Here is an 18,677-nt window from a genome sequence, read left to right as displayed (position 1 = left end):
CATGGAAGCATAACTTTCTACAATGAATACGATAAACATGTCAAGCACACATCCAAATGATGGATTCAAATGACAGGCAGCATTTTTTTCTCCATAAAAACAGATATGGACCGTGCATGTTTTAAATTCTGTTCAATCAGTTTTACTACGACAGCAATTATTACTACTTACTAGGTTTGTATTCAGAGCATGAATGAATACCTTTAGTGACGAACGCATGGAAGTCAATATTGTTTTCTCTCAACCAAGTTGATAAAACACATATAGGGCGGGAGGCTGTAATATATTTTGGCAGAAGTATGGGCAGATAGTTACACCAATCCACAGGTTTCCACATTATTTGCTATTTTGGTTGGGGAGATTCTGCTATTTCATTATTGATAATGATTTCAATGTTACAAAATATATTTTTTCAAATAAAAATGGGAAGAATGGACTTGCAAACTATATTTAGTAAGCTGATAAATTCATCTCAAAACTAAATGAGATAAAGGGAAAGCCAGGGCGGAAAAACCTTAGACTGTTCTTTAACAACATATTCAGAAGTGCAGCAAGCAATAAGCCAAGGTTATCAAAGCATACTGTTTGAATCTGAAGCCCACACCAAAAGTCAGGATATGTCCCATGCTACTGAAGCATATAAAACTAACATGGTATGATCCAAACAAGTTAACTACCATAATTACATGAACAATTAGCATGTGCATTGAATACCATTTTTAGCAAAATAAATTGATTTTCTTAAGAAACCCAAAAATCAGCTCACTAATGCTATCACTATCACTCACCTTTATTACTAGAAATTTAGAACCTAATATGAAATTTAACGAGCATTCTGCAAAATATCAACTGTGGAATAAAAAATATAGTACTATTTCTTCCTCATGCCCACTTCAACTGATCTATCTTTGAGAATATTTCTTGGCTTAATTATCTAAATGTCTTCTTGTTCTTGCAAGAGGTACTCTACACCAACCCAAACTATACACTGCTTGATGACCACATACCCATTGAATCATAACATACCCTTTTGTTCACATTATGTACTCTACAAGATTGTCTTTTTGTTCTTAATATGATGTCTTCATGTAGTTAAACATGTGAATGTGCCATTAGCCTGCAGAATTGTCTTCTTGTTCTTAAAAGCCAACAAAAACAGAACAAGAACAAAAGGCAAAGGAAAAGCACAAGAAGACAACTAAAAATGCCTTTTTTTTTTTTTAATACAAATAGAAAATAAGAAACTAGAAATAGACAAGGCAACCATATCAACAAGCATTCTTTGCAGTACTACATTATCTACGTAAGAAACGGCAAAATTAAATAGTAACATTTATAAAATGCGAAACCTGTGACAAAATTAATGGAGATAACCAGTGCAGTAAATTTCCTAGTCCCTAGACTTTTTGGCCGGCCTCGACGAACCCTGTGGCTTTGGAGCCTTCCTCTTTAACAATTAAAAATGCTTATAGATGTTTCTAGCCAATAAAATGTGAACAAGAACACCACATACGAAAACGAAGACACGAAGACGACGACGCGGGATGTCTTACCTGAAGTTAGCCACGGAGACACGAAGCCAAAGAACAGAGATGGAGGAGACCTAACAACTATTCACGCGAAGACGAGCAGATCTATCAGTTCTTCTAGACCCAAAGACGACGAGGCGGAGCTCAATATCTTCTTCTTCCACGGTCTTGCGTTTCTTCTGATTTTTTGGTTCTGAAATGTAAAACTTTCCCTCATTTCTGTGTTTAATTTTCTTACAATTTTTTTTCCGACCTGGTTTTAGCTCGAGCAGGGGCTTCGGCTTCTTCTTTTTGTTTTCATTTTCCCTCCTTCTGCATATTTCATTCGTTTCCCCCCCCCCTTTTTTTTTTGAAGCTGACGTGGCATTACCACATCAGCAGGTTCAGCGCCAGTTCTGCACCAGCGGTTGCATATAGAAGAACTGTAATAATTTATATCCAACCCTAAATAAAAATCACAACTTCATTAATTCCTGTTAATTATCTGTATTTTTAAGCTTAGATAAATTATCTTATTAATTACTTCTTAATATGCACTTCAATACATATGTCCATCACGTGAACGTACGTGTATTCAAGATATAAGAAATTCGATCTGTGCATTAAGGAATTGATACTTTTGTATGATGGTCTAGCTGGCATGTTTATGCATGATCTGCAATCTGCATGTTGTCTTCTTTACGTTGTCTCATTTGCTTTACGGACCGGCCTGTAAGAGTGTTTGTTTCATTTCGCCCTTTGTACGTACATACGTACGAGTATTTCTCTTTAAGAATTAATCAATCTAGTCCTATAAAATCTTATCTGAATTAAACTGATTATAGGAAGTGAAAAAAGGAACTCAGATAAATGAAGAAAAAGGAATTCAATTAATCATGTCCTTGTTATCTAACTATTCAGAGTCTCAATATAGCATAAATAATCATAAAATTTTCCCTATCCTCCATTGAAAGGTCCCTACACACTATGAATAAATGGGAGACAAGAGGGATATTACTATAGGTGATAAAAGCTAAAACAATCCCAAAAGCTACACAAAAGGAATTAGAAACTCCTAAAGAAATGCAAGCAATGGTCTCTCAGTTTATGGATGTTTTTGAGGAGCCAAAGGGATTGTTCCCCTAGGTCCCACGATCATGCTATTAACCTAGGCCTTGAAACCAAGCCAGTTTCTATTCGGCTGTACAGGTATCCATACTATCGAAAGGATGAAATTGAAAAATAGTGCAGGATTGAGTTGTTGAAGTCAGGGGTTAGCCAACCCAGCCAGAGTCCATTTTCCTCACCTGTTCTGTTAGTGAGGAAGGCTGATGAATCTTTGTGATTTTGTATGGATTACAAGGGCATAAATAGTGTGACTGTGGAAGACAAATTTCTAATCTCAGTTGTAGAAGAACTTATGGATGAGTTACGTAGTGCTAAAATCTTCTCTAAACTGGATCTTAGAAATGGATACCAACAGATCAAAGTTAAGCTATCTGATGTGCCTAAAATAGCATTTAGGACACATGAAGGACATTATAAATTTCTAATAATGCCCTTTAGCTTAACCAATGCCACATCTACCTTCCAAAGCCTCATAAATGAGGTATTTCATTTACATTTGAGAAAGTTTATATTAGTATTTTTTGACGATATTCTGGTGTATAGCAAAACAAAAGGGGAACATGTACAACACTTGAAGTTGACACTAGAAAGTCTAAGGAGGAACCTGCTCTATGCCAAGCAGTCAAAATGCCATTTTGAGTGTCGAGAAATACCTTACTTGGGCCATCTAATTTCGAGGCAGGGTGTGAGGGAAGATCCTGGGCATTCAGGCTATGCTGCTATGATAAGTCGATGCAGAGGGCCAGGAGGGGCTTTTATTGGCCTGGGTTAAAAAAATATGTTAAGGCTTTCATTAGGGAATGTGAGGTGTGCCAAGAATGAAGGTGGAAAACACTCATCCCAGTGGCCTTCTCCAACCCTTACTAATACTATACAAGCCTTGGGTTTACATCACTATGGATTTTGTTGAGGGGCTTCCTACTTCTAAGGGTTTCAACTGCCTCTGGGTGGTGGTGGACAGGTTCACCAAATATAGCTATTTTATACCCTTGAAACATCCCTACATAGCTAAACGTATAGTTGAACTATTTCTCAAAAACATTCTCAAACTTCATGGCCTGCCATAGTCAATAGTATCTAACCGTGACAGAACCTTCGCCAGCCATTTTTGGCAAGAGTTATTTTCTTTACAAGGGGTCCACTTGAACCTTAGCTTAGTCTACCACACTCAAACAGTCGACCATACAAAGGTGGTCAACAAAACACTAGAGGATTTAAGGTGCTTTTCGGGTGATAGACCTACAGATTGGTCAAGATGGGTGGCGTTAGTAGAATGGTGGCACAACACCACTTTCCACGCCACTATAAGGATCACTCCGTTTGAAGCACTCTATGGGTACCCACCCCAAGACTATTGGACCACGTCCTTGGAACTACTAAAATGTAAGGATCCTGTGTTATACCGGTTGTAAATGGATGGTGAAGATAGTGATCTGGGTTGATAAATTGGTGGAAAAATGCAGGCAGATGATGTGTTTGTAAGAATGTTTAGGAAAACTGAAAATGAAGACGAAATGGATATAGGGTTCTTCGAGGGCCCCTTAACCTCCCAACAGCTTGATTCAATATTCTTAAAAAAAAAATTGTCAGATCCCTGTCTTGTGCCACGGACTCCTCCTAATACCCACGCAGGAGTAACTAACCCAAGCACTAACATATGGACACGTGTCCTGACTCATAACATAAATAAAGCAGAAAATGAAATACTACATTCTAGAACACTTAAAAGAAATACAAATATGAAATGCATAATCCGAACTAAAGCAAACGGTGAGTTTTAATCTCCCACAAAACGGTGCGCCTTGGACATAATGAAACGGTGCGCTTCTTGGCTGCTGCTGTGCGTTTTATTCCCAGGTACTTTACTTCACTTGACTTCCATCGACTCACTTCACTTCACTTCTCTTGTACCTGATCTCCTCAGCAGTCTTCGTGCCATGTAACCCTAACCTCCTGCAATACCGCTCTCTCTCCATGGCCTCATAACAATCCTCCCCTGTTAAAAGACCTTGCCCACAAGGTGCGGGTAGAGGTCCATCATCTTTGACAGTGGCTCCTATGTGTTGTTTTCCGAGGAAGCCCCAACCCATTTGATGAGGATCTCCGTGATGGCTCGGTTGCCTTGCCGTTTGAGACGGCGCTCGATGACTTTCTCGGGCTCTGGCTGTATTTCCCCCTCATTATTTACTGGAGGAAGTTTGGGAAGAGGACAGATCTGGTTCCCTAACTTGGGTTTCAAGCAAGAAACGTGGAACACGGGGTGGATTCGTGAGGTCTCGGGTAAATCCAGTTTGTAAGCCACTTTCCCCACCCTGTGCAGCACTTGGAAAGGGCCATAAAACCGAGGAGATAGCTTGAGATTGTGGCGTGTTGCAATGGAACTCTGTCGATAGGGCTGCAAGCGGAGGTAAACCCAATCTTCCTCCTTAAACTCACGATCTGATCTTTTTTTATCCGCATAGTATTTCATTCTTTGTTGGGATTGCTGTAAATTGTGTTGGAGTAGAATTCTGATCTGGTCTCTGGTCATCAGATGTTGATCCACTGCGTCCGTAAGGGCTGTCCCGGGAATATAAGAGTTGAGCCGAGGTGGACAGTACCCATATAAAGCCTCAAATGGGAAAATTTTGGTCGAAGTGTGGTATGATGAATTATACCACCATTCAGCCATCGGTAACCATTGTGCCCAGCTCCTAGGTTTATCACCAGCATAGCAACGTAAGTAACCTTCCAAGGACTTATTGAGGGCTTCAGTCTGACCATCGGTCTGTGGGTGGTAGGCTGAGCTGTAGTGTAACAACGTTCCTTGCAACTGAAATAATGTCTTCCAAAAAGTACTCAAAAAAAAAGGATCACGATCCAAGAGGATAACCTTTGGCAACCCATGTAGTTTAAAAATTTCCTTAAAGAATGCCTGTGCAACCCCAGCGGCTGTATATGGGTGTGCCAAAGCTACAAAATGGTCATATTTGGTCAGTCTATCAATGACTACCAAGATGACATTGAACCCTTGGGATTTAGGTAAACCTTCCACAAAGTCTAGTGAGATTTCCTCCCAAGCTTGTGAGGGAATTGGGAGGGGTTGGAGCAGACCAGGGGGTAAAATGGTCTCACTTTTATTTACCTGGCATGTGTCACATTCTCGTACCATACGCTTGATGTCCTTCTTCATCCCTTGCCAATAAAAGTCTCTTTTCGCTCTCTGGTATGTCTTCAAGTAGCCTGAGTGGCCTGCTTGTGGATCTAAGTGAATATAATTGAGGACCTTAGCCTTAAACAAAGACTGAGGGTCAATTACCAACCTGCCTTTTTTGAAGAGTAACCCTTGCTTCAGAACATAACCTTTAGGCCCTTGCTGACCTGTAGTAAGCAGCTGTATAATCTTATTTAACTCAGGCAAGGTTGCATAGGTAGTTTTTAGTTCATCAATCCACATGGGAGTGGGAAATGTAAGGAGACCTAGGAATCTCCCTTGAATCAGATCTGGTTCATGCCTTCGAGAGAGGGCATCAGCCACTTTGTTTTCCTTCCATTGCTTGTACTGAATTGTAAAATCATAGCCCAGTAATTTTGTGATCCATTTTTGCTGTTTAACCGTGCCCACCTTTTGTTCCAAGAGGTACTTAAGTGACTGTTGATCGGTTTTAACAATGAAGGTCTGGCCCAATAAATAGGGTCTCCATTTGTAAACTGCAATGACTAGAGCTAGGAGCTCTTTTTCATAAGTAGACAGGGTCAACGCCTTCCCTTTCAATGCCTTGCTTAAATAGGCAATAGGCTGGCCGTCTTGCATTAATACAGCCCCCACCCCACATCCACTTGCATCACATTCAATAACGAATTTTTGTGAAAAGTCAGGCAACCTTAACACGGGTGGAGTTGAGACTGCTGCCTTAAGTTTCAAAAATGCCTCATTAGCCTTATCATCCCAATGAAAAGAGTTCTTTCGCAGCAGGGCAGTAAGTGGGGCTGCAATAAGGCTATAACTCCTTATAAATTTCCTATAATACCCCGTCAAGCCTAGGAAGCCTCTTGAAGCTTTAGTGTTTACTGGAGTTGGCCACTCCACCATTGCTTGTACTTTCTTTGGGTAAGCTTTAACACCCTTACCAGAAACTATATGCCCCAAATACTCCACCTCGGCCACTCCAAATTGACACTTGGATAATTTAGCAAATAGGCAGTGTGTAGATAAGGTTTGTAAGACCACTTTTAGATGCCCAATGTGTTGTTCCAGGGTGTGGCTGTACACCAATATATCGTCAAAAAATACTAAGACAAATCTTCGTAAATATGGCCTAAAAATTGTGTTCATGAGCCCTTGAAAAGTGGAGGGCGCATTGGTAAGTCCAAAGGGCATGACTAAGAACTCATAATGCCCCTCATGAGTTCGGAAAGCCGTTTTTGGGATATCCTCTGGTACTACCCTTATTTGATGATAGCCGGATCTAAGATCCAGCTTTGAGAACACTGCTGCCCCATGTAGTTCGTCTAGGAGTTCATCAATCACTGGGATGGGAAACTTGTCCTTAACCGTTTCCTGGTTTAGTGCCCTATAGTCGACACATAGACGCCAACTCCCATCAGCTTTACGGACCAATAAAACAGGTGAAGAAAAGGGACTAGAGCTTGGTCTAATGACACCTGTGTTGAGTAATTCAGCCACTATTTTCTCGATTTCAGACTTCTGGTAGAAAGGGTAGCGATAAGGCCGTGTAGAAATGGGACTAGTACCCTCCTTGAGTACAATACGATGGTCATGAGACCTAATGGGTGGCAACCCCGTAGGTTCATCAAAAATCTGGGCAAAATCTGATAACATTTGCTTGATTTCTGGGTGGTTCACCTCATTATCCAACAATGCAGGTGTGGCTTGTAACTGTAGAATCAACCCCTTCCCTTTATAACATGAGTTCAGAAACATTTTGTGACAATTAGAAAATGAAGTTTGTTGTAGTTGAAGGCCCTTAAACATAACTGGTTTACCCCCCCCCCCCAACTGAAACTGCATTTGTAGGGCAGAAAAATTCCAATTAATGGAACCAAGGGACTCGAGCTACTGAATTCCCAAGACTCCATCACAACCAGCTAGAGATAATACAAAATAAGAGGGGTGAAAACAAGCCCCTTGAATTCTCGTAGCTATTTCATCACAAGATCCCAAGGTTTCTACCACTTCACCATTAGCCACTTGCACTTTTAACTTTAGCTCACTATTAACTGGCAGGTTAGCTTTTGTAACAATAGATGGGTCCAGGAAGTTATGAGTACTTCCAGTATCCACTAAAATGAGCACAGATACAGTACCAATACGGTCATGTAATCTCATAGTTTTAGGGCAAGGAGTACCTGTCAATGCATTCAGTGTAATTGTTGGGCCATCTGTTGTAGTTGGTGGTACTGTTTCTGTCATATCCGTGGAGTCATAAAACACTTCATCACCCTTCTCCTCACTGTTCTGGTCAGCAGCTTGTAGAAAGTAAATCTTTGGAGATTTACACACATGACCCACATGCCATTTTTCTTCACAATGAAAACATAATCCACGCTTCCGTTTATCATCCATATGTCTTGGTAACACCCTCCTCATGGGGGCTGGTGACTTTGGAGTTTGAGTGATACTTGTGTTAGAAGGTGACCACTGATTTCCCGTGGTGTGCTGAGCAGTATTTCAGTCTCTCCATGGTTTAACATTTCTTCTTGTACTAACCCAAAATTCTTCTTGTATTTTTGTGAGGCTAAACGCTATGTTGAGGTTCGCTGGTTTGAGCAAACGAAGAGGAAGACGGATTTCATCTTTGAGGCCGCTGAGGAAGCAGCTCAACTTATGGTTGTCTGAGAGCCCTTTAAGTCGGTTTGAGAGAGACTCAAACTGAGCCTTATACACAGCCACCGTCGACGTTTGTTTCAGCCTGGTGAGGGACTCCATTGGATCGTCATACGCTGTTGGGCCAAATCGTAGTTGAAGTGCTTCAGTGAAGGTTTGCCAGTCCGTAAACTGCCCCGTATCAATCGCATCTTGGTACCACGTGAGAGCCTCCCCCTCCATGTGGTATGAAGCCATTAAAAGCTTTTGAGCAGTGGGTGTTTGATAAAATGTAAAGTAGTGGTTCATCTTGAAAACCCATCATGCTGGGTCCTCTCCCCAAAAATGGGGAAAATCTAACTTGACTCCCCTGGGCACTTGCCGACGTTGTTCCCCCTCAGTTTCTACCTTATGTCTCTCTTGATGATCACGGTTGGTGGTCTGGGCCTGATTTGCTAAAACTGTTCTTAGCATCTCAGAAATTTGGTGCATCTGTTCGCTCATATTATGAATAGCTTGATCATGTTGAAGGAGCATATCTTGCTGTTGCTGCTTGGTGCGGATATTTTCAGCCATTAGGACGTTAGGCTCTAGATACCACTTGTAAGGATCCTGTGTTATACCGGTTGTAAATGGATGGTGAAGATAGTGATCTGGGTTGATAAATTGGTGGAAAAATGCAGGCAGATGATGTGTTTGTAAGAATGTTCAGGAAAACTGGAAATGAAGACGAAATGGATATAGGGTTCTTCGAGGGCCCCTTAACCTCCCAACAGCTTGATTCAATATTCTTCAAAAAAAATTGTCAGATCCCTGTCTTGTGCCACGGACTCCTCCTAATACCCACGCAGGAGTAACTAACCCAAGCACTAACATATGGACACGTGTCCTGACTCATAACATAAATAAAGCAGAAAATGAAATACTACATTCTAGAACACTTAAAAGAAATACAAATATGAAATGCATAATCCGGACTAAAGCAAACGGTGAGTTTTAATCTCCCACAAAACGGTGCGCCTTGGACATAATGAAACGGTGCGCTTCTTGGCTGCTGCTGTGCGTTTTATTCCCAGGTACTTTACTTCACTTGACTTCCATCGACTCACTTCACTTCACTTCTCTTCTACCTGATCTCCTCAGCTGTCTTCGTGCCATGTAACCCTAACCTCCTGCAATACCTCTCTCTCTCCATGGCCTCATAACATAAAATGGAGGAAGTTGATCAAAACCTTAGATCCAAAGATCAGATCTTACAAATACTATGCCACAATTGATAGAGGGCCCACCACATAATGAAAAGATATGCAGACGTCAGAAGAAATGAGCAAGAGTTTGAAAAAGGAAAGTGGGCATAACTACGCTTGCAGCCATACAAGCAAACCTCCGTGAGCCACTGTCGGGATTTGAAACTTTTGCCTAGGTACTACGGGATGTTTCAAGTCTTAGAAAAGGTGGGAAGTGTAGCCTACACTCTTGATCTACCACCTACTGCCTGCATCCACCCCGCGGTGCACGTATTGTAGTTGAAACGAAAGTTGGGTTCCAGATTCACTGCCATTCCAAATCTTCCACCAGTAGATGAACAAGGGATCTTAAGGCCTGAACCAGAGGAGATTCTTGGGCGGAGGATGGTAAAGTTTGGCAATCAAGCCAAGATCGAACTTTAGTTCGTTGGAAGGGTCGGGAAGCAGAAGAGGCAACTTGGGAAGGGTATTTATAGCTAAATGACACCTTCCTACACCTTGCAGGCAAGGTGTTTTGATGGAGGGAGAATTAACACACGCCGGTTGGTATCCTAGGGTTTGGGTTGGCAAACAAGGAGAAGCGATGAAGCCTTTAGGAGTGGGAAGACAAAAGTGAAGTGATTGAAGATACTTTGAAGCCAAACCTAGTTTAGTTCTGCCGGGCTTGGGTCTGGTTTGTAATAAGGGTTGGTCTTATTTTAACTTTAGTTCATCGGCCTATGGCCCTACGTTAGTTAGTTGTTGGTCGGGCCTCAGTCCATTTAGCCCAATTGCTTTCAGTCCTTATGTATGTAGGATTTAACGCTTATATTATCCTCAGGCCCACGAGTTGGTTAGACGTTGTCAGTAGTAGGATATGTAGTATGGGAAACGCATGCAAACTTGTAATCAAAACAGTTAATTCGTTTATTTATTTTTTCTCTCTATTTTCTCTATTTCCTTTCCGGAGGACCATTCCTCTCGAAGTGCGAGTAGATTACTGAGAAATATCATCAAGCAGTAGAGGTGTGTTAGCGTTACACAGAAAGGTGAAACCATCTGCGGTCACGGAGAGTAGGTCGGTGAAAGCGACATATACAGTATGACTATTCTTTGCGACGACAGTGGTGTTTGCTGCAACTAATAGAGGAACAGGCTCAGCAGATGACTTCGTAGATTTTTCTTGCTAAATCAAAATGGTACATTTTCTCCATCCCCCTTCTCTGCCGCTACAACTTCCAGTTCTACGTTTTGTGAATGCTATGTTCAGTTTAATGTGGTTTTTATTGGTTAGTTCATCCCGGCTCCTATGGTTTTGTCATTAGCGATTCTTGACTATAAAAAGCAAGCGCACCAACCGTTTGGTTAAATGTCTTAAAGTGTTTGCGCCACTGAATTTTAAGAGCGAAATCAGGAGCATGTTATTTAAGAATACCTGCAACGACATTGACGTGGTATTAAACTTAGATTCTGTTTCCACCATCGAGATTATCTCTGCAAATATTGCTAGTATATGATCGCCACCAGTGTGACTGTTTCCCTCTGCTAGTGCCGTGGAACCAGTTCAATCACTACCAACACCATTGCTGTCATTTCTGATAACAATAACACTGTAACCACCAAGGACCCACCACCGACTGTATCATTATTGTGTTACCTTAATCACTATAATGTCCACCATCTCCACCTTTCTAGCCTCAAAATTATTGCTTTTCTCACTTTCACTACTATGGTTTGCACTGCCTGGCAATATGCTATTCGTAAAATCACCAACGTAGTCCTGCAGTCATGTTTGGGTGCATTCCAATTGCTGCCACCCTTGCAACCGACTTCGCTGTAATCATTGCCAGTTTGCCACCCATCCCTGATCCCCCATCTATACTCTGAATGCATTGGTTATGTCATGATTGTTTCCACTTCTTCAAGCTTGTTACAATCATTCTCATTCTACAACTGGTTTAATTGAATGATGAAATTCTGCACGAAACTTCAAATACTTATCAAAAGAAACATACGTCAATCCAGAAACTCAAATGATGAAATTCTGCACGAAACTTCAAATAGTAAGAGAACCAGAAACTTCACTGGATTTAAAAAAATTTATTTCTTAGACCAAATATATGGTCACGTTTGGTTTCACAGATGAGATGAGATGAGATAAAAGTTGAAAATTAAATAAAATATTATTAGAATATAATTTTTTAATATAATTTTTATTTTGGGATTTGAAAAAGTTGAATTGTTTATTTTATTCTGTGTGGGAGTTTGGAAAAGTTGTAATGATTATATGAGATGAGATGAGATGGTTTCAGCCCTTAATGTTTCTTGAGACTTAAGATGTCAAAAAATTAAAAAAAGAAAAATGGAAAAGACATAATTGACTTGAAGATGTAATTGATTGATGTATGTTTCTTTTGATAAGTATTGATGTAACAATGGATTTTTTGAAACTGCTATGTAGAAGAGAGAAAGTGGGCCGGGGAAATCTCCATGTACATAGGACACATAATTCATGGATTTGTACTTCTAAAAATTCTTTTATTTCCTTTCATCTGTAGGAACATACTGAACAGACTAGATGCACAGGGCTGGCCAAATCATCTACATTTTACCGCTCACTGTACTCCGAGGTAATTTGACTGTCATAGATGGATACTATTGCCATTCTTGTGTATTCAGTTTTGTTTTACCATTCGGGAATGAAAGTTTCATGTTGTGGCATAACAGTACTTGCATCTAGTCTATATGTTAAAATTATGCTCATTATCTTCCCATGTCTATTTTCTAACATCGCCTACGATCATTGAATACATTCATCTTAAAAATCTAATCAAGCTATACAATGGCTTATATCTTCTTTGTAAAAATTGAGAAACTGAGTGTACTTGTCAAAGGGAAAAAATGATTCTTGCTCTTTCCTATATATTTGACAAATCTGAACTATTTCTCAAGGGATTTTAATTTTTTATATTGTATTGTTTTGGTTCAATAATGTCCCTTAAGTTTATTGTGAAAAATAATGGGTTCATCTCTTTGAACATCCTTCATAATGCCAAGATTCCAAGAAACAGTTAACTTGTAAAAATGGTTTTGGAATCATGAACAACCATATATGTGAGTTCAGAAAACTCCCTCTACTCATTCTTGAATTGTCGAAAAAGTAATGATTGGATGAACCCAAATTCTATATTTCCAAAGCAAATCATCCGCCTTCCAAAGTTGGTTTTTTGGAAAGAGGATAGCCTTATAATTTAGTCACTATTATCTTTTATTGCATCAATAGCCATTTTCCTTTGATACTTATTTCTTGTGGTTTTATTTCCCTGTAAACCTTCAAAGCCCTAAAGTTATCAAAACCTTCGTTTGAAATGGAGCATGTTGGTAATGCAACATGCATATATATTTTTTTTTTAATTAATGAATACTGTTACCTTCTGTCCATTCCAATATGGTACAGCTAACGTGAAGGATCTTGACTCCTTGCACGGTACTGATACAAACTAATATCAGCAGTGTTTAATCTTGAAATGGTACTTCATAAAACGTAATTGATCTGAACCTCCAGGGCTTGGCTCCAGTGCTAAGGGCTTTGTTATTGGGAGTCGGTTCCCACAGGTCTAAGTTTCGAACTTTTGGGTGCAAAAATTTTCCAGGGTCCATGTCTTATCGGCAAAATTTCTATGTTTTACCCGATCTGTGTTATGTGGGCATGTTACAAGGTTCCGAGGTTTACCCGGGTAAAAGGCATGTTGCATTTGCACCGTCTTTGGTGTTCCTTGTCATAAAAAAATTATGTGTAGTTGATGACTGGGAACTTGAGTACTACACTAAAGATCAAAACAGAATGCATTGATTTTGATCATTGTATGTACAGATAGAAGAGGTTGGATGGGAGCGTCTAGTGAGATTAGGAGGAGATCTGACATATCTCAGCTTTCGCATCTTGTAAGATGTTCTTGCTTGCATCAATCATCCAATTAAAATTATTTTCTCTTTTGTGAAGAAGGTTCCCAGTTTTCTCTAGCCCTTTTCATTTCACATGCTTATATCTTCCCAAATCCCCCCTATTTCTATGTATTTTGCATGTACAACAGAAACTAGGATTACTTTGGTGCTTCAAGTTTAATCTGTGGTTTTTTATGCTGAGACTTTGTTTTGTTGGCCAAAGACGTCATGCTATGAAGCCAGAAGCAAAAGCCTAAAATATTGAGAAAATTGACATTTTAATGTTTGTTGTCAAGATATAAAAAAAAAATTGGCTGTAAAACATGATTGCCGGGGAATCTTAACAGAATGTGGAGTCTTCTGAGCATGTTACGTGTGAGAAGTTGAAACTTTTCTTATGAGAGTATGAAAAACTATTATATGTATGCAATGGAGTAGAAATGGGGTGATTATCCCAGTGTTCAAAATCTTGCCTTTTCTTCCAGAATCCAGCTTCCTCTTCCACTGACTTTTGCAACTGCATTTGTGATCTTCACTTTTGTATAGTACTTTACTAGCAAGGGCATTGAAAAGGTTCAGCAAAGCCTGATGCACTGATAGAGAGGAAACAAATATCACTTAACTTTCAATGGAGCATATCAGTGTCCAAACTGAAGTACAGTGAGAACATTTTGGCAGCTGATGGATGATCTATATTAAATTTCTTGGTATTTTAATTAGGCGTGAGTCCACCTGAATGTCAACACTTGGTGTTTCCTCTGAGGATGCTTGCATGGCCTGCTGTCAAGTCTGAATTGCTGTGAATTTGTATATTTAACGTATATTGTGTTTCCCTCAATTCCTTCCCTTGTTTTTACTTCTTATTCATGTAGTGGGCTGAGCCTTTTCCTAAATTTGATTGGCAGGGATGCAAAGAGCAGGGTGCACTTTGTGGAAATCGAATTGGATGAAACCTATCCCAAAAGTCCACCTAGAGTATCAGCGGTTGGTCTTTTTCAATCTCTTTGGTAGTTGTATTTTCGCCTTATAGACTTCAGTTATCCTTCTGACTCCTCTGTCAGGATGTACCATATATTTTTGACTTAAAATGGTCAATAAGCTCAAGATTAAAGGATGTGGTGCAGCAATTTCAAAAGGTATTTCTTGCATAGCAAATTATAGCAACTACACTATTTTCTTACTTTCACTAAAGGATGCAACTACACTATTTAGTATTTTGTTTACAGCATCTGGAGAAACTTCAGGAATTTTGGTCTACTTTGGATGATATTGACAAATCTCTTTGGGTTGCTGACCCTAAACAGCCTTCACGTTCAATGTGCTATCGCCAAATCAATATTGGTGAGCCATTTGTAGATTATAAATATATTGATAAAGCATTTCTCTTTTCTTTTAGTTGATATTAAATCTTTTAGTTTATGTTTGATAGGAAATGATTGCTACATCATGTTGTATATAAATGCCGATGACCCTAAATCTTTACCAGAGTGAGATTTCATCCACTATTATTTCCTGGCATTGTAACCGCTAGTTTTAGCTTTTCATTCTGTATTGAATAAGTTGTGGTAGGTGTCGTTTTTTGGGTCCAGGTCCAGTTGTGGATTCATTGAGAAGGATATGGCAGAGAAACAGCAGAAAATGGTATGCCCTTGATTTATAATTCTTGTGTAAGGGTTACAAAATTTCAAAATTTATATATTTACGAAAGAGATGGCAGTTTTCCTGGATGTGCTGCTTTCGTGCCCAATTACAATGTTTCTACTGAAGGGTCACACTCCTTTGTTTCTATTTAGCAACAATCGATTATGGCTCAGTATCTGTTGCATTCTCCTACTTGGTAATTGCAACCCCTCCCCTCCCTTGGTTGGTGGCACCCCATAAAAAGGATATACAATGTTGATGGTTCATAATTAAATGATGTAATACCCATTTCTTTTTGTGAGCTGGATATATGAGTGAAGCTTTAGATACCTGTTGCTTGATCCTGCGATCATGTATTGCCAAAGTTCCTGGAAATACTGTAGAATTTTCCTTTATTTTTCTGAAAAGAGATTGCTTCATCCACAACTGTAGCATTACCCTGCCATACCCTTTGCTCAGAAAGAGAGATTAAGGAAAAATCATCTGTAATATGTTTTTTTGTTTTGTATACTCCTTCATCTGCACAGGACAAAAGACAAACCATGCCTGGAAAATATTGCATGTCTTCTGGAGACTCAACTGCCAAGGCCCATTGATGTACAGAAGAATGACCAACAAGTTGAATGTGGAATTTGTTATGCTCAATGTCTTCCAGTTGGTATTGCTCTTTGCATTTTCTATATATTTAGCAACTTATTCTCACTTCACACATCATTCACTTTTTTTATATTTATGTAGATGATGAGCTGGGAGTTAACAGTGGAAGTGGAACTGACTATAGATGTGATAATACTTCTTGCAATAAGGCTTTCCATAGCATTTGCCTTGGGGACTGGTTGCGTTCCATCACCACAACAAGGCAGTACGTTGGGTTTTAAGTACTTATAAAAAAAAATTATATTCATAAGCCGTGTGTAGGATACACATTTCATACTGCTAATATGACAAGATTTGATTTGTAAGAAAAAATTTGAAAATTTAAATCTTGCAAATCAAATCGTGCCACATCAATGATATGTAAGGTGTATTGTCACACCGGCTTGTTAATAGAATGACTATTTAAGTATCATTACAGCTTTCTAATTGGTTCATGCATGAGAATAGCTTTAGCTGTTAGTTGCTGATTTTTTCAACGACGGTGTCCTTTTTACTGAGTTTTATATTTCTTCTTATAATTGCTAGATTTAAAATTCTGTGCATACATCACAACAGGTCATTCGATGTTCTATTCGGGAATTGTCCATACTGTTCAGAGCCAGTTGCTGTGAAAATCACCAACTCTAGAAAGTAAATTATAGGTCCTTATTACCTTCTCACTCAGCAGACGATTCCTTTCCCGACACACCCCGCAAACAACAAATTTTCAAGATCAGAACCTCGCTCTTGTTGTGAGCATCACATTGCACTGATGCATCTGATATTCTTCGCTTAATTTATTCATCAACAATAGTGAGCATACTTATGGTAGATTGTGGCTGAATCCAATGTAATTTTTACTTGAGACTCTTTTGTTTCATAAACTTATGACCCTTCTATCTAATACTGATGATAACTTCAATGCATTATGTCCTGATCTAATCCACCCTACTCTTTTCCTTCAATATATTTTGTAGTCGAATGGGACCTGCCTAAGAGATAGCTTATTTTAACTTTATGGTTTGTAGCAGAGACTTTTAGTTTCAGCAATCATTATCTTTGGCTGTATGTACCATGCTTGTAAACAGCTCTGACATCGACAGGTAGAGCTGCTCACGTTTTTCCTCCATGAGTAATTCTACATATAACCATGGAGAATTGGCAGCATGAGAAAGATATTTGCAATAGTGAATTGTGCAACCGTTGCGTAATCGCTTTGAAAAAAGTGAATAAAACATGAGATTCACATGAAAAGAATTAATTTTTTAATAGTGTACTACTCTTTTTCAAAGCGATTACGTGACGTTTACGCACTTCATAATTATATGCAGAATTACTCTTGACAGCATAGAGTTAGATGCCCACTTACAATTGACCTTACTTTCGACCATTTTGCTGGCTATTTCTTTGAAAGATATGTTGTGAATTAACCTGTAGACTTCATATGCCATCATATAGTTGGGTTTATATTTGTATGAGTGTGAGCAGCTTTATATTCATATCAATGGGTAGAACCGATAACATTTTTTACTCCATTTATATCGGCAGCATCTTATATTATATGCCACAGCTCTATATTCATATTCATATTTACTCGTTTGCTTTGCTGAAGTGTATTACCGGATGGTCCCTTTGTCTTGACAGCTTAGTCAAACCATTAGGGGTTGTGTTGAGGTCCCTAGTTTTAAATGCCTTGCTATCCAGCCGGTTGATGTTGTGGTCCCCATATTTCACACCCATCTAAGATGGGATTGCTCATATAATTTATAATACTAGAACAATGAATCCTTTTTTCTCTGATATTCCTGGCCCTGAAAAATCTCCTGAATTTTGAGTCTCCTTCTGAATTTTCTTGTCAATTAAATCTTTGTATTTTTCAAATTGTGTCATTTTGATCATTTTCACTTTCACGCATCCCGTTTCTTATGATGATTGTAAAAGATAATTAACGCACCTAAATGAACTCAAGGGAGGTTTAGTGAATTTGAAGAAATGTAATCTTGTCACTGTCAGTTAAGTTGTAAATGAACTAATTTGTTTGATAATATGCTCGATATTCGTTCCGTTAAACTCGAATCGAACTCAATTCGTGAAAGAAAAGCTTGCTTGTGACAGTAGATATAAGCTCGATTTGTAAATGACGCAAACTCGGTTAATTTGATTCGACTAGACTAAGTTAAGGTTCGCTTGTTTATATTCAAGTTGACTCGTTGAGTAAACTCATTCATACATTGATAAATGTGTTATACACACACACATATACATATTGGTTAATAATATAATCATAGCACATTTTATAATTAAATATATGGTATGTAATTTAATTACTTATGCCTATATATTGAATGTATCTCATAGCTATTTTATAATTTATACAATAATTAGTCTGTAAGATTTAATAATTTTATATATTAGTATGTAGGAACTATATATGAAATGTTGATATATACTGTCATATTATCTATATTTATTGATAATTTATGTAGGTATATAATATATGATTATTATGGATAAATATAAACTAGTTACATATTAATTATTTATAAATTTAACAATTTTTTAATTCAATAAAAGATCTACTTGTTAGTTCTAATTTTAACAATGCCACATGTTATATATCTCTCTTCGAATTATAGAGTGTGTTTGGATTTTGTTAGTCTTTCATTATTTACTTATACATGGATTTTTCTCATTATAAAACTATTTATAGGTGGATATATAAGCCCTCTATAAAAAAGGTCCGATACTTTTCTGTGAGTTCCATCATTAACCCTATGCTATAAATTT

At 38.6% G+C, this 18,677-nt stretch overlaps 1 protein-coding gene across 3 annotated transcripts; it reads left to right on the top strand.

Moving 5' to 3' along the window:
• Positions 1–10,675: 10,675 nt before the first annotated feature.
• Positions 10,676–16,906, top strand: LOC121261864 (E3 ubiquitin-protein ligase FANCL). 3 transcript variants are annotated; one of them, XM_041164268.1, is made up of 11 exons: positions 10,676–10,867; positions 12,227–12,298; positions 13,543–13,613; positions 14,519–14,597; positions 14,675–14,749; positions 14,840–14,954; positions 15,043–15,100; positions 15,183–15,254; positions 15,782–15,872; positions 15,993–16,116; positions 16,467–16,906. In XM_041164268.1, the coding sequence occupies exons 1-11, from the start codon at positions 10,865–10,867 to the stop codon at positions 16,520–16,522; spliced, it is 816 nt and encodes a 271-aa protein (XP_041020202.1). In that variant the 5' UTR covers positions 10,676–10,864; the 3' UTR covers positions 16,523–16,906. The 3 variants fall into 3 exon arrangements, with proteins under 3 accessions (XP_041020202.1, XP_041020201.1, XP_041020203.1); XM_041164267.1 differs by having other exon boundaries at positions 15,782–15,912; positions 16,467–16,855; XM_041164269.1 differs by lacking the exon at positions 15,043–15,100 and having other exon boundaries at positions 15,203–15,254; positions 15,782–15,912; positions 16,467–16,855.
• The last annotated feature ends 1,771 nt before the right edge of the window (positions 16,907–18,677 follow it).

The sequence above is a fragment of the Juglans microcarpa x Juglans regia genome, chromosome 4S (assembly GCF_004785595.1).
Source record: "Juglans microcarpa x Juglans regia isolate MS1-56 chromosome 4S, Jm3101_v1.0, whole genome shotgun sequence".
NCBI lineage: Eukaryota > Viridiplantae > Streptophyta > Magnoliopsida > Fagales > Juglandaceae > Juglans > Juglans microcarpa x Juglans regia.
This window is presented reverse-complemented; position numbering and strand designations above follow the sequence as displayed.

Coding starts and splice junctions, on each gene's coding strand:
- LOC121261864 (XM_041164267.1), top strand. Junction 15,101..15,182: donor GACCCTAAATCTTTACCAGA/GTGAGATTTCAT, acceptor AAGTTGTGGTAG/GTGTCGTTTTTTGGGTCCAG. Junction 16,117..16,466: donor TCCATCACCACAACAAGGCA/GTACGTTGGGTT, acceptor ACATCACAACAG/GTCATTCGATGTTCTATTCG.